General features: G+C 38.7%; 1 protein-coding gene across 1 annotated transcript; it reads right to left on the reverse strand.

Annotated features, from left to right (window-relative positions):
• Positions 1-15136: 15136 nt before the first annotated feature.
• EAPP (E2F associated phosphoprotein) lies at positions 15137-15932 on the reverse strand. The gene is given in 2 exon segments (XM_027875430.1): positions 15137-15416; positions 15418-15932. Coding segments are annotated over 2 exon segments (795 nt in total).
• Between the last annotated feature and the right edge of the window lie 7552 nt (positions 15933-23484).

Below are 23484 nucleotides of genomic sequence, written 5' to 3' on the forward strand. Positions count from 1 at the left end.
TGTGTGTGTGTGTGTGTGTGTGTGTGTGTGTGTGTGTGTGTGTGTGTAGAGACAGAATAGGAGGAAGAGCAGGAGGGGGAGTCAGATGGGTAACTGTTTTTGGTGGAATAAATTGGTCCACGGTAAGGTACAAGAAAATTAAGGCCATTAGTGATTTTTCCTTCCCCCACTAGCCCCTTGTCTCATCTACAACATTACAAAGCCAAATGTTTGAGGAGCACATTTGGGGGCAAATTCTGAGTGCTCTGTGAAACCTGAAAATCTCTGCTATGGAGAGATTGCCTGAAAGTCTATCCTGCCTGCCCTTTCAGTGGGTAATAGCAGTAAGAGAATTAGTTAGCATACAGATGCTGTCTGTTCTCACTCGCATCACTTGGTGTTTTGTAATAATGGATGCATTTGAAATGGCTTAAAAAAAAAAAAAGATCCAGTTAGTTTTCCCAGATCTTTTTGACTTCAGAGTCAAATCAAGAAGAAAGTTAGAATCATATTTTTTGTTGTTTTTTTTTTGTATAAAGTATTTTATAAACATTTTAAACAAATCTTGCTGCAGCATTTAAAGTGGATAGGAATAGAAACAGATCCTAGACCTGCTAGGGTTTTTTTTTTTTTTAATACTTGATGACTCTGAGCTTATTGAGGGTAGAAAATATAATCTCAGCCAGAACATCAGGAAGAAAGAGGACACAGTGGCACAAGGGATGACAGACTAGATTGAGTTAAGAAAGCCTGGGTTTAAAGTTTGCTTCTGACACTTACTGGTTTGTCTGACCAGGGAAAAATCATTTAACCTTTCTGAGCCTCAGGCAACTCTCAAAGAGAGATTTTCCATCTACAATTAAAAAACAAAAGAAAACCAAACAAACAAACAAGTATTGGGCTGATTGGTGGCAGGCAAAATTGTGAAGTGGGCAAAATTAACTCTTGTGCCCTTCCATCATTCCTTCAGGCACCCCTCTTCTACTTCTTGAGTCTCTGCTTCTCCTTCTTCTGCCACCCCCCTCCCCTTCTTTGTTTCATTCTCAGAACTATTTCCCCTCAAGAATCAGGAAAGAGACAGTAACCCTCCCCCGGCATTTTTGCTTTTAGACAAGGTCCTACTGGTGTCCTAAAAGCATTCTAGTCCCAAAGGAGTAGATTCTTAAAGATGTGATTACAGAACTATAATAGGCAGGGAGAGGAAAGAAGGGAGAGGAGGGAGAGTAGATATATCGGAGTAGAGAGGTTTCTTCTACTACAGCCCAGCACGCTCCAGAGGTGTTTAAAACATAGCATAAAGAGCCATTAATGAGAACTCAAATTCCTGGCTTTTCTACTATCAAACTGTGTGATCTTGGGCGATTCATATCTCTGAACCTTTGTTTTCTCTATTGTAAAATGTAAGGTTTGGACTGGATGACCTCTAAGGGCCCTTTCAAGTCGAAAATTCTAAGCCACTCCTGCCCAATGAATAGGACTTTCTTCCCTTCTCTGGTTCATTGACCCCACCTTGTTTCCTACAACCACTCCTGGTTAAAACCGTAGCAATTGGTGGAGCTAGACTCCTTTCTGGCCAGTGAATGCAATTGTTGGACCCAGATTCTCTCAGATTCTGGTGCAGCCTTTACAGTCCCCGATTTCTCAGAGGACAGTCACCCTAACAGTCACCTCTGATTTGGTGAAATATGTGATTCCATGAGAGAGGATATGAAAAGGCACTTTTCAGAACCTGATTGGGGGTGGTTGGTTTTTTTTTTGTACCCCCCCCCCCCCCTTTCGTATCTTTAATGCGTATCTAATTCTGACTACATAGCTGTTCTGTGAAATCAAATTAGGTGTTGTAAGGAGCCTGGGAGCCCCTTCAAGCATGATAAACTTTTGATTGCTTCCCCAAAGCTCTAATGAATCTGAGTAGACTTCGAGTAATAAAGGATTGTGTGTGTGTTGGGGGGGGGGCGGATTTTTTCCTCTCTACATTTTTTTTCTTCTTTAAAAAAATTGGAAATAAAAGAAGTCTTGAATGTAAGAGGTAGGTAGCTTGCCATTGGCGCAGGAGTTAGGTGGGCAATCCAGACAACACAGCAGGCTTCTTCATCAGATCTAGATAATGCTGCTGCTTGGTACCCTGGCTAAAGAAGGTGGAGGCAGAGGAGGGGCGATCAAGGGGTTAGGTGAAGGAAGAAGGGCCATCACCATTCATTCAATTAGCTCATGTTTATATCTCATCTTCAGAGTGAAAAAGCACTTTCTACATGATAATCCTCTAAGTTAGGTAGTGGGATAGAGCACTAGAATCAGAAGACCTGAGTTCAAATTTGGCTTCAGAAACTTACTAGCTGTGTGACCTAGGGCAAGTCACTTAACCTCTGTTTACCTCAGTTTCCTCATCTGTAAAAATGGGGATAATAATAGCCCCTACCTCATCAAATGATCAAATGCTTGTATTTGTAGAGCATCTGGTACATAGTAGGTGCTATACAAACACTAGCTACTGTTATTATGCTCATTTTATAGATAAGGAAAGCTCAGCTAGGTGGTGAAGTAGAAAGAGCACTGGGCTTAGAATCAAGAAGACTCATCTTTGTGAGTTCAAATCTGGCTTCAGATACTTATGAGTGCCATAGAATTGACACTTGAATTGTGGTGCTGGAGAAGACTATTGAGAGTCCCCTGGATAGCAAGGAGGTCAAATCAGTCAGTGCTTAAAAAAATTAAGTCAGGATATTCACTGGAAGGTCAAATACTGAAGCTGAAGCTTAAATACTTTGGCCACATAATGAGAAGATGGGACTTATTGGAAAACACCCTGATGTTGGGAAAGATTGAAGGCAAAAGGAAAAGAGGACAGGAGAAGATGAGAGGGATAGATAGTGTGACGGAAACAATGAACATGAACTTGGACCGACTTTGAGAGATATGGAATAGAAGGGCCTGGAAAGCTGCGGTCCATGGGGTCACAAAGAGTCAGACACAACTGAACAACAGCAATAGGTGAGGAAACGGAAACTGTGAAATATTAATGGTTCAGATCTAGATTCATTTTACAGATGATAAAACTGAGGCTCAGAAAGGTAAAGGGACTTGCTCAAAGTTATACAATCAGTAACTCAGATCTGAGTTGGGATTTGAACCCAGGTTTTCTGACATCAGAACTGATGCTCTTTCTCTTTCTACACTGAGGGACACCAGGAGACATTCCTTGAGTTCAGGGCACTTTGCTGGGCATTGGGACTAAAAAGAAGTATAAGACACAATCCATTCCCTCAAGGGAGCTGCTCTGTACAGGAGTAAATGCTCTGGGAATTGGAATCAGAAAAAAAAAAAAAAGGTAGGTTCTACCCCATATTAGCTGTCTTAGCCTCAGTTTTTTTATCTGTAAAATGGACATGATAATAATACCCGTACTTATCTAAATCATTTCTTCTCTTATCTACCTATTTTAGAGCCTTATTATGAGTCTCAGGTAAGACAATGTGGGGAAAACATTCTGTAACCATATATACATAGGTGTATGTCGTTTTTATTAGTAAGGAGCTCACAATCAGGTTGCCTAGGTGATTCAAGATTAATGAGGACTTAGGATATGTGGTTGCTCCAGCAGTTTTCCCCTTAAACAACATTACCAAGGTCTAGAGCGATGGGCTCAGCCTTGAAACCTGCAGTATGGATGGTCTACATTGTACAGAATCACTGGAGGAGGCGGGTTTGGGAGAGAGTTTTGTTTTGATTTATGTGTGATTACGGAATCCAATCACGTTTTGATTTGCTTTTCAATTAGAAATACCACATTTGAAATCTCGTGGAGAGAAGCCATTTCTTCTCTTAACAAAACTGAGGGCAGGGGGCGGGGAGGGCAGAACGCATGAACCCCACCTCAGGTGGGACTTTAAATCTTACATTTGGCAGCTTGAAAAGCAGACGCAGGGGAACTGGAGAGTAAGGTTTGGTCTGTGGGAGGCAACTCCTGCCTCTTTAAGGAATAGAAATTAAACCTAATTAGCATAGACTGGCTACAATTAGCATATAAGTCCCAGTTCTGGGATTTGGAGAAAGGAAAAGGACCAAGCTGAAACTTAATGGGGTTTTGTTAGACAAAATTAGTTTCCGCAGAACAGCCATAAAAATATCTAAATTATGAGAAACTCTTGCATTTACCATTAACGTAGCAGGACATGCTAATATTTAGTGGCATCGTGTCTCAAAAATTAACTGCAGCGTAGGAAAGCCCAGGGGATATAAACATGAGCAATCAGCACATGTCCACTCTCTTTCATGTTATCGAATGGCACTTTACTAAACGCTTAACAGCTTAAGTTCTGTTCCATCATGCTTTCCCCCAATGGACTTTGGGGAGTGATTACAAAAAGCTAAAAGAACATCTGGGTAAGTCAGCTGAAAAACTGACATTTTTCAGAAGAGTATTTGGTTTATATAAGTCATACCCAACTTTGAGGTCATGGGAAGTATCCAAGGCTACTTCAGTGGCAAGCCTAGTGGATTGGGAGGTAGAGGACCTGGTCTCAATTTTTGCTTCTCTTATTCACTATTTGTGTGACCTCACCTGTAAAAGGAGACAGGGTTGGTCTAAATGAATCTCACTCTCCCAGTTTGTCTTCTCTTTCAGAATAGTAATCATAACTCTTACTGAGCACTCATTCTTACAGAAAACATCTTCCATTCTATGTTTAGATGTATAGAGCTTCTATGTAAAATAAACCTCACCTAACCCTAATTTTAAGGGCAGTGAGGTGGTACAGTGGATAGAGTGCTGTGCCTGGAATCGGGAAGACTCATCTTCCTGAGTTCAAATCTGGCTTTGGACACTTACTAGCTATGTGACCCTGGGTAAGTCATTTAACCCAGTTGGCCTCAGTTTCCTCATCTGTAAAATGAGCTGGAGGAGGAAATGGCAAACCAGTCCATTATCTTTGCCAAGAAACCCCAAATGGAGTCACAAAGAGTTGGGCATAACTGAACAACAGCCACCCTAATTTTCTATCTCGCAAGTCCTATTTTAATCTTTCTTTTGCTGAATGAGGGTCCATAATCTGGCCTTTATAGTCTTGTTCCAGCCTCTTCCCAAACCCAGACTCTCTGTCCCACTTGGCATGTCTGTTGTGTGTTCCCCACAAGCTATGCTCACTCGTTCTGCTTTTCTATTAATGATCTCTGCACTCCTCTTCTCCTAATCAAACCTTTGCCATTCTTCAAAGTTCATTTCAAGACTTACCTCTCTCTCAGTAAGCCTTTCCTGACCACATTGGTCTCTCCTCCTTCAACTCCTATAGAACTTACAATCAATACTCAGCTCTTTGCAGTTTAATCTCTATAGCACTGGGTAGTAAAGGGTTTTGGGGAAGCTACGTGGCAGAGTGGATAGAGTATTGGGCCTAGAATCAGGAAGATTCCTCTTTCTGAGTTCAAATCTTGCTTCAGACATTCCTCGCTGTGTGACCCTGGGTAAGTCACTTGATCCTGTTTGCCTCAGTTTCCTCCTCTGTAAAATGAGCTGGAGAGGAAAATGGCAAACCACTTCAGTTTCTTTGCCAAGAAAACCCCAAATGTGGTCGTGAAGAGTCAGACATGACTGAAAAACAATTCAGCAAGAGGAACATGTGCAAGAAGAGTAGAATCGTGCTGTTTGGCCTTCTACGTCAGAGCTAGAAGCCATAGCTACAAGTTCCAGGGAGACAGGACTTAAGCTTCATATGAAGAAAAGCTTTCTAACAAGTAGAGCTCTGACAAAGTGATTTATGTCACTTTGGAAGTCTGAGCAAAGACTGGACGGGACAATCCTGGACTGATCTGGCATGTTTTACAGGGATGTCTTGTTCAGATACAAGTTGGCTTGTATGGCTTCTGAGGTCCCCTTCCAACCTGTGATTGTATGGTAAAGATTCTTGACCTTGGTTGTTCAGATCTTATTTGACCCTTTCCTCTGACACTGGACAATACATATTCATATTTGTTTCTTGAATCAAATGAGATCTGCTCTTAGAGATACCCTCTGAAAGCAGATGAGTGTCATTTCTGATTCCCTTTTCTTCACATTCAAATATGTAGCCAAGATACGTTTAGCAAATGGTTTTGTTTACTCCTCACCCTCTCCTTTTACTCTTTCAAATTTAAAAATAGTGACCTCACAGAAAAGTAATGCTTGGGTTCCAAGCCTTTTTGTTAGAGGAAATGATAGACTGTTTCTAGGTGCTTTCTAACAATCCTGATCACTAAGGAACAGAGATCAGAGGATCATTGGACCATAGGATTAAGAACTAGAAGGGATTAAACTGTGTTTTTCACTGAGGGATATTTTGGATGATGTGAGAAGCTATTGGGTCTCAAGTGGGGCTAGGAAGAGGAACTCATTAACCATCAAATAGATCGATCAACAAGCATTTATGAAGTACCTACTATGTGACAGACACTGCTAGGCACTGAGGATGCAAAGATGAAAAAGGGAAAGTTTTTGCCCTCAGAGATCTGACATTCTATCAGGGGAGACAATATGTACACAGATAAGTATATTAAAAATGTATTCAAAATAAATATAGGGCCATTTGAGGGAGGCACTAGCAGCTGAAAAGATTAAAAAATGTTTATGTACATGTGTGTACGTGTTTTCATGATTGGACATTTTTCAGTTGTGTCTGACTCTTTGTGATCCCATTTGGGGTTTTCTTGGCAACGATACTGGAGTGGATTGCCATTTCCTTCTTCAGTTCATTTTACAGATGAGGAAAGTAAGGCAAAGGGGGTTAAGTAACTTGCCCAGAGTCACATAGCTAATAAGTGTCTGAGGCCAGATTCGAACTCAGGAAGATCAGTTTACCTGCCTCTGGACCTGGCACTCTAGCCACTGCACCACCTAGCCGCTCAATGTATGGTTTAGGGCCCCTTTTCTATGTGTTTTTGATTCTACTGCTCTGGACCACCAGATCTCCAGAGATCATGTGGGACTTAATCCACTCAGCTTTGCCAGTCAGTTTTCCAATCAGTTGCCAAATCTTATTTTTTCTACCTTCATAACATCTCTCAGATATGCACCTTTCTCTCTTCTAACACATCCACTATGTTGATCCACTTTATTACCTTCTAATTGGATTATTGCAATAGCCCATTGGTTAGTCTGCCTACCCCAAGTCTCTCCTCATTCCAGTCCATTCTCCACTCAGCTGTCACAGTGATCTTTCTAAAGCACAGGATTGACCACACACACACACACCCCATTCAGTCAATTCCACAGACTTTCTTTTGCCATGAGGATCATGTAAAATGCTTTGACTTTAAAAGTCCTTCATAACCTGGCCCCTTCCTAACTTTACAATCTTCTTAAACCTTCCTTCCTTCCTCATGCTCTGGGATCCACTGATACTAGCCTTCTTGCAGTTCCTCACACACTGGCTGTGTCCTCTATTCCTGGCTCCCTCTCCCTCCTCATCTCTGCCTCCTGGCTTCTCTGGCTTCCTTTCAAGCCTCAGAAAAAGTCTTCTGAAAGAAGCCTTTCCCATTCCTCCTTAAGTGCTCTCCCTCTGAGATTATCTCCAATTTACCAGTTCCTTCCCTCTGAGATTATCTCCAATTTACCCTAAAAATATCTCACGTAATTTGCATGTTGTTTCTCTCTTTAGACTAAGTTCCTTGAGAACAGGGACTGTTTTTTGTCTTTTTTTTTTTTTTTGTATCTCTGGGGCTTAGCACAGTACCTAGCACATAGTAGGGGCATATAAATGATTGTTGACTTGGCTTCAACTCCTGTCCTAGGGCCTAAATCCTCCTAATTGGTCAATGCATGAGAGTAAATTCACATGTTTCACTCTTTCTAGCCATCACCAGCCATTGCCCTCCTCTATAGTAATTTTCTTCATATCTTCCCTGCCATTGCATATACCACCCACTTCCCTCCCATCTCTGGCTCTGGGAACTATAATCAAATCAACATTACCGTTGCTTTTTGAAAGGGCTTGTCAGTCATTTCCCCTATGGCTCCACTCAACAGTGACTTCTAGACCAACATACTTCTCTATATCTCTATCTCTAGAGCTGTAGTCTCCTTTCAAATGTAAACTTAAGTGTGGGGGACCATCTCACTTTTGCCTTCTCAATTCTTAGTATAGTGCTTGTCATTTGCCTGATAAATGCTTAATAATCTCTCATTCATTCATTCATTCATATCTGTTCTTGTCACTTCTCTGCTTAAAGACTTTTCCTCATTGGCAACTTATTTTTTTGTTTTATTTTACTGTTTAAATTTTATCTGATGCTGTGATTGCATCTGTATGGGAGAAATCCTGATGCAGAAACTGCCCCCTTTCCCATGTTGAAATTCCGTCCATTGATATATATCAGCAACTCATCTGAAACTTAAAGAATGAAAGTGAATCAATGTTTAATAATAATTGTAGTAGACGCAAGGGAGACTATGGTCCTTGGGACATGAGATCAGGAAGGAGAGAGAAACCAGGGGATGGAGATTAATGACTCCAGGCTACCAGAAGCCAGAAGTGACTTCTGATGAGACCTTCACCAGGGGAGGGAACTGGCATAGGGCATTGTTGCCACAGCAAGAATTGGACCATCTGGAAGCTTCACATTTTAAACTAATTATTCTTACTAACTAGGTGCTAAACTCAGTAGTCTCTGTCTTCTGAAGAAGTGTGAGTGTTGCCAGTGTCCTTCTGAATTCTCACACACTAAGGCAAAGCTCAAATCACCCCACCCTAGTTGGAGCTTTATTATTATAACATTCTGTCATTAACCATATGTGTACATGTCATATAAAAAAAGTGAGCTCCCTGAGCGCAAGGAACTGTGTTTTCTTTTTTCATTTTGGTAACCCTATAGCCTAGCACAGTGTCTTGCACATAGTAGGTGTATATCTTGAATTGAATGTTGCACAGGTACATATGGTGAATAGCTACATCTGTGAGAAGAGAAAACAGCTGCACCAATATCAATTTTTAGACTTGGGGATAAGAATTTTGTCACCTTTTGTGTCCCTGTCATTTAGTATGTTTGTAGCGTGTGGTTAGGGTGCGTGAGTCTGAATCATTGGCTGTGTGCAGCCTTGATGAGAGTCCAATTTACATATTCTCAATTTAATCTAAAGTAGGTACTAATTGATTACTGCTGAATGTCGGCACGCTCTGATTATCTGTTCAAGATGCTGCGGAGGAAATAAAAAAGAGATTTCATTTGTAGGTAGGAGTTTATATTCTGGAAGCAAAGGAAGGAATACGTATTTCTATAAACCTCCCGCCTCCCAAAGTCCAGTGAATTAATCCCACAGACCAACACTAAAAATTAGCAAATCAATAGATGCTGCAGCTAAGAGACAGAAGAGTCACCTGTTTCAGTTTTAGTCTCACAAGGTGGTTGGGGTCACCAAAGGCCCAGGCTCTAGTCTTTAGCTTTTGTAGGTTCGAAAATCCCAATTTCATCAGTTTGCACAAGGGTGATTAGGCTCTGGGAAATTGATTCATGTTAACAGACTCCCACGAGACTGATTCTTGCACCCGAAACACATGTCAGGCAGGATAACTGGTAGCAACCATTTACTGAGGGCATTCCCCCTGTTGGGTAAGTATACTCAGAATATCAAAGAAAGTTTCTTGGTTAGCCCAGAATTAGAACAAAGGAAGGTGGATATTCTTAGGGGATATTTCCATCATTCCATGTAGTGAGATGAATTGCCCTTCTCTACTCCAGGGATATTCTTGTCTAGATAACCTGTAGAAGTCATTAAAATCAGGGCACCCTTTCCCCTGGGGCAATGCTGGAGACAGTGATTTTTTTTTTTTTACGCCTTGACTCTCATTTTTTAGACTTTATACAAACCAACAGCTTCCCATTTTTGTTATTGTTTCACAGTATAACCTCAGACATGCTTCAATTAATTTGATCATCTTGCAACAAGTCTGCACTAGTTTTCTTGATGAGATTTTGAGAGATCTCCCAGTCTTCTGATAAGCTCTGAGAAGCATCTCAGTGCCATTAGTTCACAAACTATGTCTTACACCAGGTCCCTGCTGCAGACGGCTAATCGAATCTGTTTTATGCTGATTCTCATTAGCTTTTGTTTCTGATGATGGCTTTTGGTGACCTTGTCCCTTAATTCTGGGGGTGTTCCCAGTTTGAAGCTTGCAATCCTCATGCACTGACTAATCCATCTAGTCTGATAGGTCCTTTTTAGTAACCAATTCAATTTAGTTCTATAAATGACTTCAATGCTACTTGCTTTTCTTTGTATTGTGTAGATACTCCTCTGTTACTGAAGGGCCCATTTGTAGTGAATGCACAACTCTTTCCCCATCTCCTCTTCCACAACACACACAACACACACACACACACGCAGCTACAAAGATGTTTAATCAAAGAAAGCAAGAACATAAGGATACAGTTGAAACCCTTCCTTTCATGCAAGACATACAGTTGAGCAGGCTGTCAAATGTTAAACCAGGAGAGAAACATGAACACACAGGAATGGAAAGGGTGAGAAAAAGCAGTAGAAATCACTAGCTAAAAAGAATTCTGCTTAGACTGCAGAGCATCAACAACTGAGGCTCAGAGTTGGTATTCTGCTCTGGTTATTTTCTTACTCATCCATCAGGCATATTGTTATTGTGAAAGGTGATGAACTTCTGAACAATCAATTTAACTGAACAATCAACGTAAGCCAATTGCATAACAAATTGGGATCAGGCTTCCTCAGCTTTGGCACTGGACCCCAAATATGGGGGGAGACAGATTTTTATGTATTAAAAGAAAACAATTAACAGGATATAAACCAGGATACAAGACTAGGTAACTTGACTTGTGTGTGTGTGTGCGTGTGTGTATGTGGCAATTGGGGTTAAGAGATTTGACCAAAGTCACACAACTGGTAAGCGTTATGTGTCTGAGGCTGAATTTGAATTCAGGTCTTCCTGACTTCAGGGCCAGTGCTCTATCCACTGCGCCACCTAGCTGCCCTTAACCTGACTTTTAATTGGAGAAAAAATTAGGAGCTTTCTAAGTTAGGAGGGAGAGAGTAAACAGGTGCAATTCCCTGAAATCAGAAAAAGAGGTGTTCCACCGCCTCCAAGTGTCTGTATTCAATCAAAGGAATAATGAAACAGTATCTGATTGATCAACACAGAGCCAGTTTTCAGATAAGACATACGGGTTGCTTGAAATATATAACCGTGAGAAAACTCCTTGCATCAAGTTTCAGATCTGACGGGGTTTCTGGTCAACATAATGTAGGTCCTTGGTTAAGCAACAAGTAGAAGCAGCTAGGTTACTCAGTGGATGGAGTGCTGGGTCTGGAATCAGGAAGATCTGAGTTCCCATCTGGCCTCAAACACTTACTAACTGTGTGACTCTGGGTAAGTCACTTAATCTCTTTTTGCCTTAATCCACTGGAAAAGGAAATGGCAAACCACTCCAGTATCTTTGCCAAGAAAACCTCATGGAGAGCATTGGTGTGCTGTGGTCTGTGAGGTCACAAAGAGTCAGGTACAATAAATGATTGACCGGCAATGAGAAGCAATAAGTAGAGGCAGTCCAGAAACACAGGGCTGGGTTTGAACAATGCAATAAAATTTCTCACAATTCCCATAATTGAAGAGAGTTTTATCACAAGACCGAAATTGGAGCAGATCCATAACTTAATAGAAAAGGAGCTGAGCTAGATCCAGAATTGAGTCACAAGATGGAGTCAGTGTGGTTCATTCAATTCCTCAATTCCCACACTATACAATTTGCTTCCCTTTAGGGTCAGCATCTCAAGAGCACTAGATATTTTCTAGGAAAGCAAGGATCTTGGGTCCTAGGTGTCTCATCTAAATAATTATAGGCACTAGAGAATTGGTTTCATTTGGTTAGATTAGGAAAGGAAGTTGCCTCTTATAAGGATTGGTCCCAAACTAGGTTCGTTTCTGCATCAGTACTCCTGAAACACTTCCTTTTTTATTTTATTTCTTCAAGTCCAAGAAACTCTAGACACCAACGCTATCTTTTTGCTCACAATCACTTAAACAGGAGCTTTGCTTCTGTCCAACTATAAATCCCTTCCCACACATCCTCATTCCCCAATCTTCCATATTGCTATTTTGTCTTAGCATGTCTGCCCACAAAGTAAGTTTGTCTGACATGAATTATGGATGTAGAGATTGGTGGGAAGAAAAACATGTTTGGTGGAAACTCATTCAATCTGAAAAGTAGGATTTTTCTTGTATTACCTCTTTTAGTCTTCTTCATTTATGGACTTGAGTGGACTCCCTCTGACAGCTCACTCAAGCCTGGACATTCTGTTCCTTTGGTTAAGAAGCAAATACAAGAAGTGAAAGTATTCTGTTATCCAAGTGGATGGCATTATTATAGAACAGACACAGCTACAGGAGCAAGGAAAACTATGAACGTGTTCTATTGTCATTTTCACTGGTTGAGTTAAAATGTTTGGAATGTCCACCCATATTTGAACCTGGACTTAATTTGCCGTTTCCACACTTAGCACTGTTTGTATTCTCTGATTTTGTGTAAGTTCATACTACCATGGACAGCTAAGAGTTAGAAGGAGCATCAAGGATCCAATCCAATTTATCATTTTATAGATGAAGAAACTGAGGCCCAGAAGGAAAGAGTAACTATCTCTTGTCTTTATTATATTTCTTTATTATAGCCCTTAGATTATCTGTGTCCATGTGTATATTTGTGTGCATGCCTATTTGTATTTTGTCTCCTCAAGTAGGGGACTAAGTTTCCCAAGATGCAAAATGAGAGAGTTGGACTTGATGACCTTAAAGATTCCTTCTAGTTCAAAATCTGATCCTGTTTCTATCTATCTGTCTGTCTGTCTATCTATCTATCTATCTATCTCTATCTATCATATGTGTGTATGTGTACATGCATAGTGTGGACATACATGTATATGCGTTATATATGATATGTGTACAGTCATATATATACACATATGTATATATAAGTCCCATTTCCCCATCAACTAGAAGTCAGAGACTGTGCATTTTGCTTTCCTTGGATTACAGCCTCTCTCCCTCTTTCTTCCTGCCTGCTCCCAATGCCTTTACATACTTTGACTGGAGTGGGTATTTCGTAGATGGTACTAACTATGTAAAAGGACCCAAGTTGAAATTGTCCTGCTTGACAGCTCCCCTCTACCTCTTCCCCCCTTTAACTTTTGCTGTGTCTGGCAGTGATTTTGAAATGATTACTTTTAAACAAAGATTGGTTGTGGAGGACTTAGCTTCTAAGTAATTTCTTTCAGAAGAAAGGTATTTCCCACATGGTTTTAAGTGATTTTTCTCCATGATGAGACTCCAAGGTAAGAGTAGTTTAAAAAGTAAAAGCCATTTCACAATAGATAGGTTGTCAAGGCAAGTGAATAGTTTTCAAAAGAAGAAATGACCTTATTTTTTAAATGCTCTAATACATGAATGAAAGAAATGTGAATTAAAACAATTATGAGGCATCACCTCAGATCCATTAGATTGTTTAAGATGGTACAAAACAGAAATAGCCAATATCAGAAGGGTTGTAAAAAGATAGACACATCAATCCATCAAACATCAAGCATTTATTGAGTACCTACTATATGCGAGGCATTGTACTAGTAATACAAATACAAAAAATTAATCCCTACTCCCATAAAGCTTGTGTTATCACGATGGATGAGACAATAAGTACATGTGTAAAATATATATAGCATATTATATATAAAGTGAATGAAAACAAATGCGTGTATGTGTGTATGTGTGTGTGTATACAAAGTAGTTTGGGAAAAAAGGGCTCTAGCATTTGGAGAGATCAGAAAGTCTTCAATCAGTCCCTCAATAAACATTGATTAAGCACCTACTATGTGACTACTATGCTATACCACTATTATACTAAGTGTTGGCTTCATCTAGAAGATGATGCTTGAGGTGCGTCTTAGAGGAAGAGAGGGACTCATTGAGGTAGAGACAAGGACAGAGGCAATGGAGGATTGCCAGTGGAAACCACAGAGATAGGAGGCAAAACTCATGAGCTGGGTTCCTACAAGGGAGCTATTGCTTTGGGTTCTAGAGATAACTGTGGGTCTGCAGTTTGAATGCTATAGCTTACAAGTCCCTACTCATGTCCTTCTATTACAATCATGCTGGTAGACAAAATTAGCTCTTGGCAAAGACATTTACTAAGATGTTCTAGTAAGAACAGTTGCTACAAAACATCCCTCCCATAAGCCTGTGGTCAGGAATGTGTTGGAGCCAGCTCAAACTAGCTCTCCAGAGAGCTGATAGTTAAATTTTCAGTGTGAGCGTTTACACCTCAGAAATTGGCAAACGCTTACAAATCAGGGCTTGATTTATTGTTTTGTTGACGGCCTAGACTTAAGAAAGTGATAGAGTAAGTGTGAATAATGAAAATTAAATATGAAAGTGTGTCTTGCTTTTTCAGAGAGCCCAGTTGTTAAATATTTACTAGCACACCCTCCCACAATACACACAATATCGGGGGGGGGGAAGAGTAAACACAAGACTAGTGTACGATGGTCAAATAAATTTGTGCAAAAGCCGCTCACAACTGCCACAGAGTATGGAAGCTCCTTCTCCCTTCTTTCAGTCTTCATGACAGGTGGTTCAGCTGGGTTTCCAGAGTCTGCTTCTCGTTCTAGCTCACCCAACTCTCAATTGCCAGGTAGCCCTAGCTCCTTGGACAGAGCCATTTCTTCCCTCACGTGGCTCTATTTCTGTATCCACATCTGTCTAGAGTCTATATCTCTCTCCCTGCTAGAGGTAATATTTCTTTTTGGTTGAGTAGCTACAAAGCTAATTGTGGGGAAGGGAGAGTGGAACAGAGAGAAACTACCCTCTTCCCTTCTCCCAGAAGTCTCCATCAAAAGCAGCTTCTGCCTTTCACTATTTCACACTTTTTTTTGCTCTCAGGAAAATGTTTATTCCAGACAGCATTAATAAACATCAAACTACTTGCTAAATATGATGACTTCCAAATTATCTTTCAATCAAACTGGCCTGAAAGTTAGTCACCACTTCTTATCAAGATTAAAAATGTTTCCTCAAATAATAATTATAGATTTTCTTAAATGTACAAACTAACAAGAGAAATAGAAACTCCATATTTATATTTTATATAGTAGCAGGTGTGCAAATCGTCAACTGTGCTTTTATGTATGGCCTGCTAAAACGCTGGCGAAATGGAAGATTTCACCCTTATTAAATACTGCTGCTTCAGTTGAGCATTCAGTACATTTTACGGGGTGATCTACTTCTTTTTCACTGTCATGATTTTCACCGTCAGACTTCATTTTCTTATGACCCTGCCTTTTCTTCTGATTCACTGAGCTTTTATATCTTAGAACCTCCTCTCTGTTGACAAAGCAATTCATCACAAACATAGCTCTGTATTGAGTTTTGTAGTATTCATGCCTCTGGCTGTCTAGGCACAGGGCAATTCAAGACGGCATCGCTCTTTGGAACAGCCTGTTGTCGGTAAGAGAGTCCCACTCCAAAACAATGGTATTCTCTTCTTCGTGCATCCACCAGAGCCTGATCTCTATTGTCTTTTTCAGAATCATCTAATAATTCATCATTTGTGGGAATCCAACTCTGCTGCTTTTTCTTCTTATTCATTTGTGTTATTACTGTGTCTTCATCCTCAGAATCAGAATCAGAATACATGTCATCATAATACTTTGACAAAACCATTCCAGTTTTCACAGTTCATAAGGAAGAACCTATTTCTAGTGATGTCAACTTATCTTCCATTGTTTTTATGGTAGAATTTAATTCAGTTTCCATTTCAGTTTCAAATTCAGCTTCACCAGATGATTCGCTTTCACCAATAAGTAACTTTCGCTTTTGGTGTGAAAGCTCATCTACTACATCTTTAGAACTGCTCAAAGCTGGTTTCTCATCTTTGCTGCGCTTTTCAACTTCCTCATCATCAGAAAGCTGGTTCATGGTGAACCTGCATATAGTACAGCTGGCTCAGCACAGCTGATCTGAGAAGCCACCAGGTTGTAGTTCTACTTTCTAAAGGCAGCAGCTAGACCCCAGGGCTTAGCTGTTTAGAGCCTTCAGAAGCAAGGCTAATTTGTTTGCTCAGTCAATCAAGTTGTTCCCTTCTGGACTCAACCAGAAAGGTGTTCACACCTCAAAAAGGCATCAAGGCATAGACTCAATTCTACGGTCAGTATAACACTTCATTAAAACCTTGTAGCTGTATTCTAAGTCTTCTTGGGACCATAGCAACCCAGGTCAGTGGGCAGTGGGGCAGAAGAAGGAGACCATCCTCTCTTACATAAACAATAAAGTAATTAAAAACCAACAAATCAAAGCTATGATATTTTGGCTAAAGTAGTTACACCAGCAACAGGTATTTTTGTTTTCCCTACAAAGGATAAAAAATGCATTCTACTTAGCTGATTCTTTTTTCCCCTTTAAATAATTTTATTATCTTTTTGTTTTTATATCACCTACATTTTCCAATGTATCTCTCTCCCTCCCAGGGAGCCATCCATTAAAATAAGTATACAAAAAAAGGAAAACAATTTTCTTTCTTTCTTTCTTTCTTTCTTTCTTTCTTTCTTTCTTTCTTTCTTTCTTTCTTTCTTTCTTTCTTTCTTTCTTTCTTTTCTTTTCTTTTCTCTTCTTTTTTTTTTGGTGAACGGAAAGGCATTTAAGTTCTTTTCTTCTTCTTATTCAGTCATTTAAGTCATGTCCAACTCTTCATGACCCCATTTGGGATTTTCTTGGCAAAGATACTGGAGTGGTTTGCCATTTCCTTCTCCAGCTTATTTTATAGATAAGGAAGCTGAGGCAAACAGGATTAAGTGATTTGCCCAGAGTCATACAGTTAGGAAGTGTCTAAGGCCAGATCTGAACACAGGTCTTCCTGATTCCAGGACTTGTGCTCTATCCATTGCACCACCTAGCTGCCCTTAGTAAATCTTACTATATGTCAAATATTGTACTAAGTGCTAGGGATACAAACAGAGATATTGAGAAAGTCCCTGTTCACAAGAAGTTCACAATCTAATTGGTAGAAACAACACCTAAAAGAAAGTTCATCTCCAGAGAACTCTTTCTTTCTTTTTTAAAAATATATACTTTCTTTTTAATTCTTTTTTCTCAATTACATGTAAAAACAATTTTTAACGTTTTTAAAAAGAAATTCTGAGTTCTAAATTCTCTTTTCCTGCTTCCTCTCACCACTCCTTGAGAAGGCAAACAATTTCATAAAGATTGTACATGTGCAGTATGCAAAACATATTTCCATATGAGCAATGTTATAAAAGAAAACACAGAGACCCCCTCCAAAAAAAAACCAAGAAAAAGAAAGAATATATATAGTATACACACACATACACACACACACACACATATATGATTCAATCTGCATTCAGACTCTACCAGCTCTTTCTCTGTAAGTGGATAGCATTTTTCATCATAGGTCTTTTAGAATTGTTTTTGGATCATTGGATTGCTAAGAAGAGTTGAGTCATTCACATTTGATCATTGTACAATATTGCTATTACTGTGTACAATGTTCTCCTGGTTCTGTTCACTTCACTTTGCATCAATTTATATAAGTAGTCCCAGGTTTCTCTGAAAGTATTCTATTTGTCATTTCTTATGGCACAATAGTATTCCATCACAATCATTTACTGCAACTTGTTCAGTCATTCCCCAATTGATGGGCATCCCCTCAATTTCCAATTTTTTACCACCACAGAAAGAGCTGCTATAAATATTTTTGGACATGTAGGTACTTTTCATTTTTATTTGATCTCTTTGAAATATAGACCTACTAGTGGTATTGCTAGGTCAAAGGACACGTACAATTTTGTAGCTCTTTGTAGCATAATTCCAAAGTGCTCGCCCAGAATGGTTGGATCAGTTCACAACTCCACAAACAGTGCATTAGTGGTCAGATTTTTCCACATCCTCTCCAATATTTGTCATTTTCCTTTTTTTTTTTTTAGCATATTAACCAATCTGATAGGCATGAAGTGGTACCTCAGAGTTGTTTTAATTTGCATTTATCTAATCAATAGTGATTTAGAACATTTTATATGACTATAAATAGCTTTAATTTCTTATGAAAAGTACCTGTTCATATCCTTTGACCATTTATCAACTGGGTAATGATTGATATTCTTATAAATTTGACTCTGTTCTCTATATATTTGAGAAAAGAGGCTTTTATCAAAGAAACTTGCTGCAAAATTGTTTTTCCCAGTTTCCTGTTTTCTTTTTAATCTTGGCTGCATTGGTTTTGTTTGTGTAAAATCTTTTTAATTTAATGTAATGAAGATGATCTATTTTATATCCCCTAATGTCTCTATTTCTTATTTCATCATAAATTCTTCCCCCATTCATAGAACTGAGAAGTAAAATTTGCTTATGATATCACACTTTATGACTAAATCATGTACCCATTTTGATCTTATCTTGATATACAGTGTGAGATGTTGGCCTATACCTAGTTTTTGCAAACCATTTTCCATGAGGAAAGCAAGGCAAACAGGGTAAAGTGACTTGCCTAAGGTCACATAGCTAGTAAGTGTCTGAGGTGAGATTTAAACTCAGAAAGATGAACCTTCCTGACTCCAGGCTCAGCACTCTATTTACTGTGCCACCTAGCTGCACTTACTACTAAGTATTGTATACCTAATCTATTCCACTGATCCACCACTCTGTTTTTTAGCTAGTACCAGATTATTTTGATTGTTACAGCCTTATAATACAGTTTGACCTTCCTTCTAATTTTTTTTCATTGATTTTCTTGAGCTTTTGTCTTTAGAGATGAATTTTGTTATTACTTTTTTCTGCTACATAAAATAATTTCTGGTAGTTTGATTGGTATGGTACTGAATAAGTAAATTAATTTGGTTAAAATTATCATTTTATTACATTGACTCAGCCTACTTTTGAGCAATTAATATTTCTCCAATTGTTTAAATCTAACTTTATTTGTGTGAAGTATTTTGTAATTGTGCTCATATAGTTCCTGTGTTTGTCTTGGCAGGTAGACTCCCAAGTATTTTATATTGTGTACAGCTATTTTAAATAGAATTTCTCTTTCTGTCTCTTCCTGTTGGACTTTCTTGGTAATGTATAGAAAGGCTGATGATTTATATGGGTTTATTTTATATACTGCAACTTTCCTTCCAATTAATTTTTAATTTATATTTCCATGGCCCTTTATTGAATATAATTTTTAGTGCATTACGATCTGAAAAGGATTCATTTCATATTTCTACTTTTTTGCATTTGGTTGTGAGGTTTTTATGCCCTAATATATGGTTAATTTTTGTGAAGGTGCCATGTATAGTTTAGAAAATAGTATGCTCCTTTCTATTTCCATTCAATTTTCTCCAAAGGTCTATTATATTTAGCCTTTCTAAAATTCTATTCATCTCCTTAACTTCTTGTTTGTATGTTTTTGGCTATATTTCTCTAGTTCTGAGAGGGAAAGTTGAGGTCTCCTGCTAGTATAGTTTTACTATCTATTTTCTCCTTTGACTCATTTAACTTTTCCTTTAATAATTTGGATGCTATACCATTTGGTACATATATGTTTAGTATTGATACTACTTCATTGTCTATAGTATCTTTTAGCGTAATGTAGTTTAACTTGCTTATCTCTTATAATTAGATCTATTTTTGCTTTTGCTTTGAATGAAATCACAATTATTACCTTTGTTTTTGTTTTTTTTTTTACTTCAACATAATAGATTCTGTTCCAGTCCTTTACTTTTACTCTGTGTGTGTCTTTCTGTTTCAAGTGTGTTTCTTGTAAACAATATATCATGAGATTGTGGTTTTTAATCCATTCTGCTCTCTGCTTCCATTTTATGGGTGAGTTCATCCCATTCACTTTTATAGTTATGATAACTAACTGTGTATTTCCCTCAATCCCATCCTCCCCCCATTCATCCTTCTCTGTCTCTTTTTTTATCCTCTCTCCTCAAAAGTCTGCTTTATTTCTGACCACTACCTCCTTCATCCATGCTTCTGTCCATCAGCTCCCACCCCTCCTCCTCTTATCATCTTTCCCTCTTATTTCCCTGTAGGGTAAGATAGATCTTTATACTCAACTGAGTGTCTATATTATTCCCCTTTTAAGCCAATCCTGATGAGAGTAGGGTTCAAGTGTTGCCCTCCACCCTCCCTCTTCCTCTCCATTATAAATGTTCTTTCTTTTGCACCTCTTTAATGTGAGATAATTTCCCCCATTCTACCTCTCCCTTCCCTGTTCTCCCAGTGAGTCCCTATTTCTCACACCTTAATTTTATTTTTTTTAAATCATCCCATCATAGTCAACTCATACCTATGCCCTCAGTCTACATATACTCCTTCTAACTGCCCTAATAATGACAAAGTTCTTAGGAGTTACAAGTATCATCTTCCCATGTAGAGATGCAAACAGTTTAACTTTATCAAATCACTTATGATTTATCTTTCATGTTCACTTTTTTGTATTTCTCTTGAGTCTTATATTTGAAAGTCATATTTTCTATTCAGCTCTGGTCTTTTCATCAGGAATGTTTGAAAGTTCTCTATTTGATTAAATATCCATTTTCCCCTGAAGAATTATATTTAGTTTTGCTTGGAAGGGTTTTTTTGGGTTATATTCCTAGCTTCTTTGCCTTCCAGAATATCATATAACAAGTCCTCTGCTCCTTTAATGTGGAAACTGCTAAATCTTGTATTAGCCTGACTATGTATCCATATTTGAATTGTCTACTTGCCATATTTTCTCCTTGCTATGGGAGCTCTTGAATTTGGCTAAAATATTTCTGGGAGTTTTCATTTTGAGATCTTTAAGGAGGTTATAGGTGGATTCTTTCAATTTCTACTTTGCCCTTTTGGTTCTAGGATATCATGGCAGTTTTCCTTTATAATTTCTTGAAATGTGATATTTAAGCTCTTTTTTTTAATTAATTGAGGCTTTCAGGTAGTCTAATAATTTTAAAATTATCTTTCCTTCATCTGTTTTCCAGGTCAGTTGTTTTTTCTAATGAAATATTTCACATTTTCTTCTATTTTTTCATTCTTTTGATTTTGCTTTATTATTTCTTGATGTCTGATGCAGTCACTAGCTTTCACTTGCCCAATTCTAATTTTTAAGGAATTATTTTCTTCAGTGAGCTTTTTTATACCTTTTCCCATTTGGCCAATTCTGCTTTTTAAGTAGTTATTTTCTTCTAAGGAGTTTTTTTTGGTGCTTCTTACCAAGCTGTTGGTTCTCTTTTCATAATTTTCTAGCATCACTCTCATTTATTTTCCCAACTTTTCTTCTAATTCTCTTATTTGATTTTTGAAATCCTTTCTGAGCTCTTCCAGAAATTCTTTTAGTGACTGTATCCAATTCACATTTTTCTTTCAGACTTTGCATGTAGCTGTTTTGATTTTGTTGTTTTCTTCTGAATTTGTCTTGATCTTCCTTGTCACCCTAGTAACTTTCTGTGGTCAGTTTGTTGTTGTTTGCTCATTTTTTCTGCCTATTTCTTGACTTTTACCTTTACGTTAAAGTTGGGCTCTCCTCCTTGAGTGGAGGGGGCACTGTCTCAGGTTTCAGGTTTTTTATGCTGCTGTTTTTGGGGCTAATTCTGGGGAACTATAAGTTTTCTGTTCTTCCAAGGTGGTATGATCTAAGGAGAGGTGTAGTCACTTCTCTCCCTGCCTATGCTCTGGACTGTGAGCAACCACACTCTTCTCCACCTTGAAGCTGTGACCAGGGTCCCTGCTCCCCTGAATTCAAACTGGTTTTCAGAGATTTACTATCTGTGTGACCCTGAGCAAGTCACTTAACTTCCTCAACTATAAAATGAATATAATAATAATAGCATTTACTCTTCAGGGTTGTTGTGAGGATCAAATGCAATAATATTTGTAAAGCTCCTAGAACATAGTAGGTGCTTGATAAATTTTTGTTTCCTTCTTTTCCTCGTTCCTTTTTTCCTTCCCTCCTTCCTTCTTCCCTTCTTTCCTTTCTACTCTTTTTCTTCCCTCCTTCCTTTTTCTTCCTTCCTTCTTCCCTTCCCTCCTTCCATCCTTCCTTCCTTATTTCTTCCCTCCTCTTTCTTTCTTTCTTTCCTTCCTTCCTTCTTTCCTATAATACCCAGTGTGATTCCTTGCATATAGTAATCACTCACTGAGCACAGGCAAACTTGCCTAACATCATTAGCTTGTTCCATAAAAACATGACTTTAGGTGAACCTAATTCTGGAACAAACAATGTCTGAGATGGAAAAATATGTTTCTGGGCAGCCTAAATTCAGAATATGAAAACTTATTGCTGGTCTTTACAGAGAAATGAAGGTACATTAGAGAATCATGGGCAGGGGGGTAGGCTAAATTGAGCTAGACTAGGCTTATTAGACACCTAATAGACCGCAGCTATGGAGAGATGATGTACCAAGTTATCAATGATTTATGATGAGCAGCCAGTGCAATGGTGTGGAGGAAATAAAAGAAGGCAGGTGACTGACACAAGGACAAAAAGCAAAGAATCTAGGAGAATGAGGAAAAGGCTAATTCTTTTTTCCCCCACAACTTACCGAGCATCTAGTTTTAGTTCAATCAATCAAGAAACACTTCTTAATCACCTACTATACATTAGGCATTGCGCAAGGCACTGTGAATGCAAAGTAAAAAATGAAACCACCCCTGCCTTCAAGGAGCTTACATTCTTTCAGGGGAAACACATGTAAGTAACAGAGATCGCAGCCTTTATCCATGCTTGTCCATCTTGTGAGATTTTTGTAATGTCTTCCCACAAGTTCAATAGAGCATTTTTACCCAATACATTGAAGGCCTTCTTTGCTTTTTATTTACATTATGAACTTATACATTCCTGTGAAGCAATCTAACTAACTGCCATCCTTTATCATCACCATTTGACAGGCCTATCTGCTCCTTCTGTCATATGCAGAAAATATGAAGGGGAGTAGTGTAATTATCCTGGAAAGGCAGTCTCTAACCACATTGTGAGGGGTTTCAAGTACTATATAGAGGCAATAGGGAGCCATTGGAGATTTTAGAACAGGGAAATGACACAGATCTGTGCTTTAGGAATATAATTTACAGTCATGTGAAGGATAAATTAGAAAAAATAGAGTCTTGAAGCAGGGAGCTCCATTAGGAGGTTATTGTAATAGTACAAGTAAGAATTGATGAAGATTGGAAATAGGGAAGTGGCCTAGTGGGTAGTGAGAAAAGGATGGATGCAAGAGATATTGTGGAAGAATTGATAGTACTTGGCAACTGACTGGATACAGGAAGGGAATGAAAGTGAAGCATGAGGAATTAGTCCAAGCTTGCAATTCTGGGTAACAAGAGAGATAATAGAAATAGGGAAAAGGGGTGGGTTTTGGGAGAAGATAATTAGTTCTGTTTTGAGTGTGTTGGGTTTGAGATAGGGAGAGGAAATTCTGTTAAAAATACCCAATAGGTAGGTGCTGACATGGCATTAGAGCTCAGGAGAAAGACATGGGCTAGATAT

This window comes from Vombatus ursinus, unplaced genomic scaffold (assembly GCF_900497805.2).
Source record: "Vombatus ursinus unplaced genomic scaffold, bare-nosed wombat genome assembly UNPS02014809.1, whole genome shotgun sequence".
NCBI lineage: Eukaryota > Metazoa > Chordata > Mammalia > Diprotodontia > Vombatidae > Vombatus > Vombatus ursinus.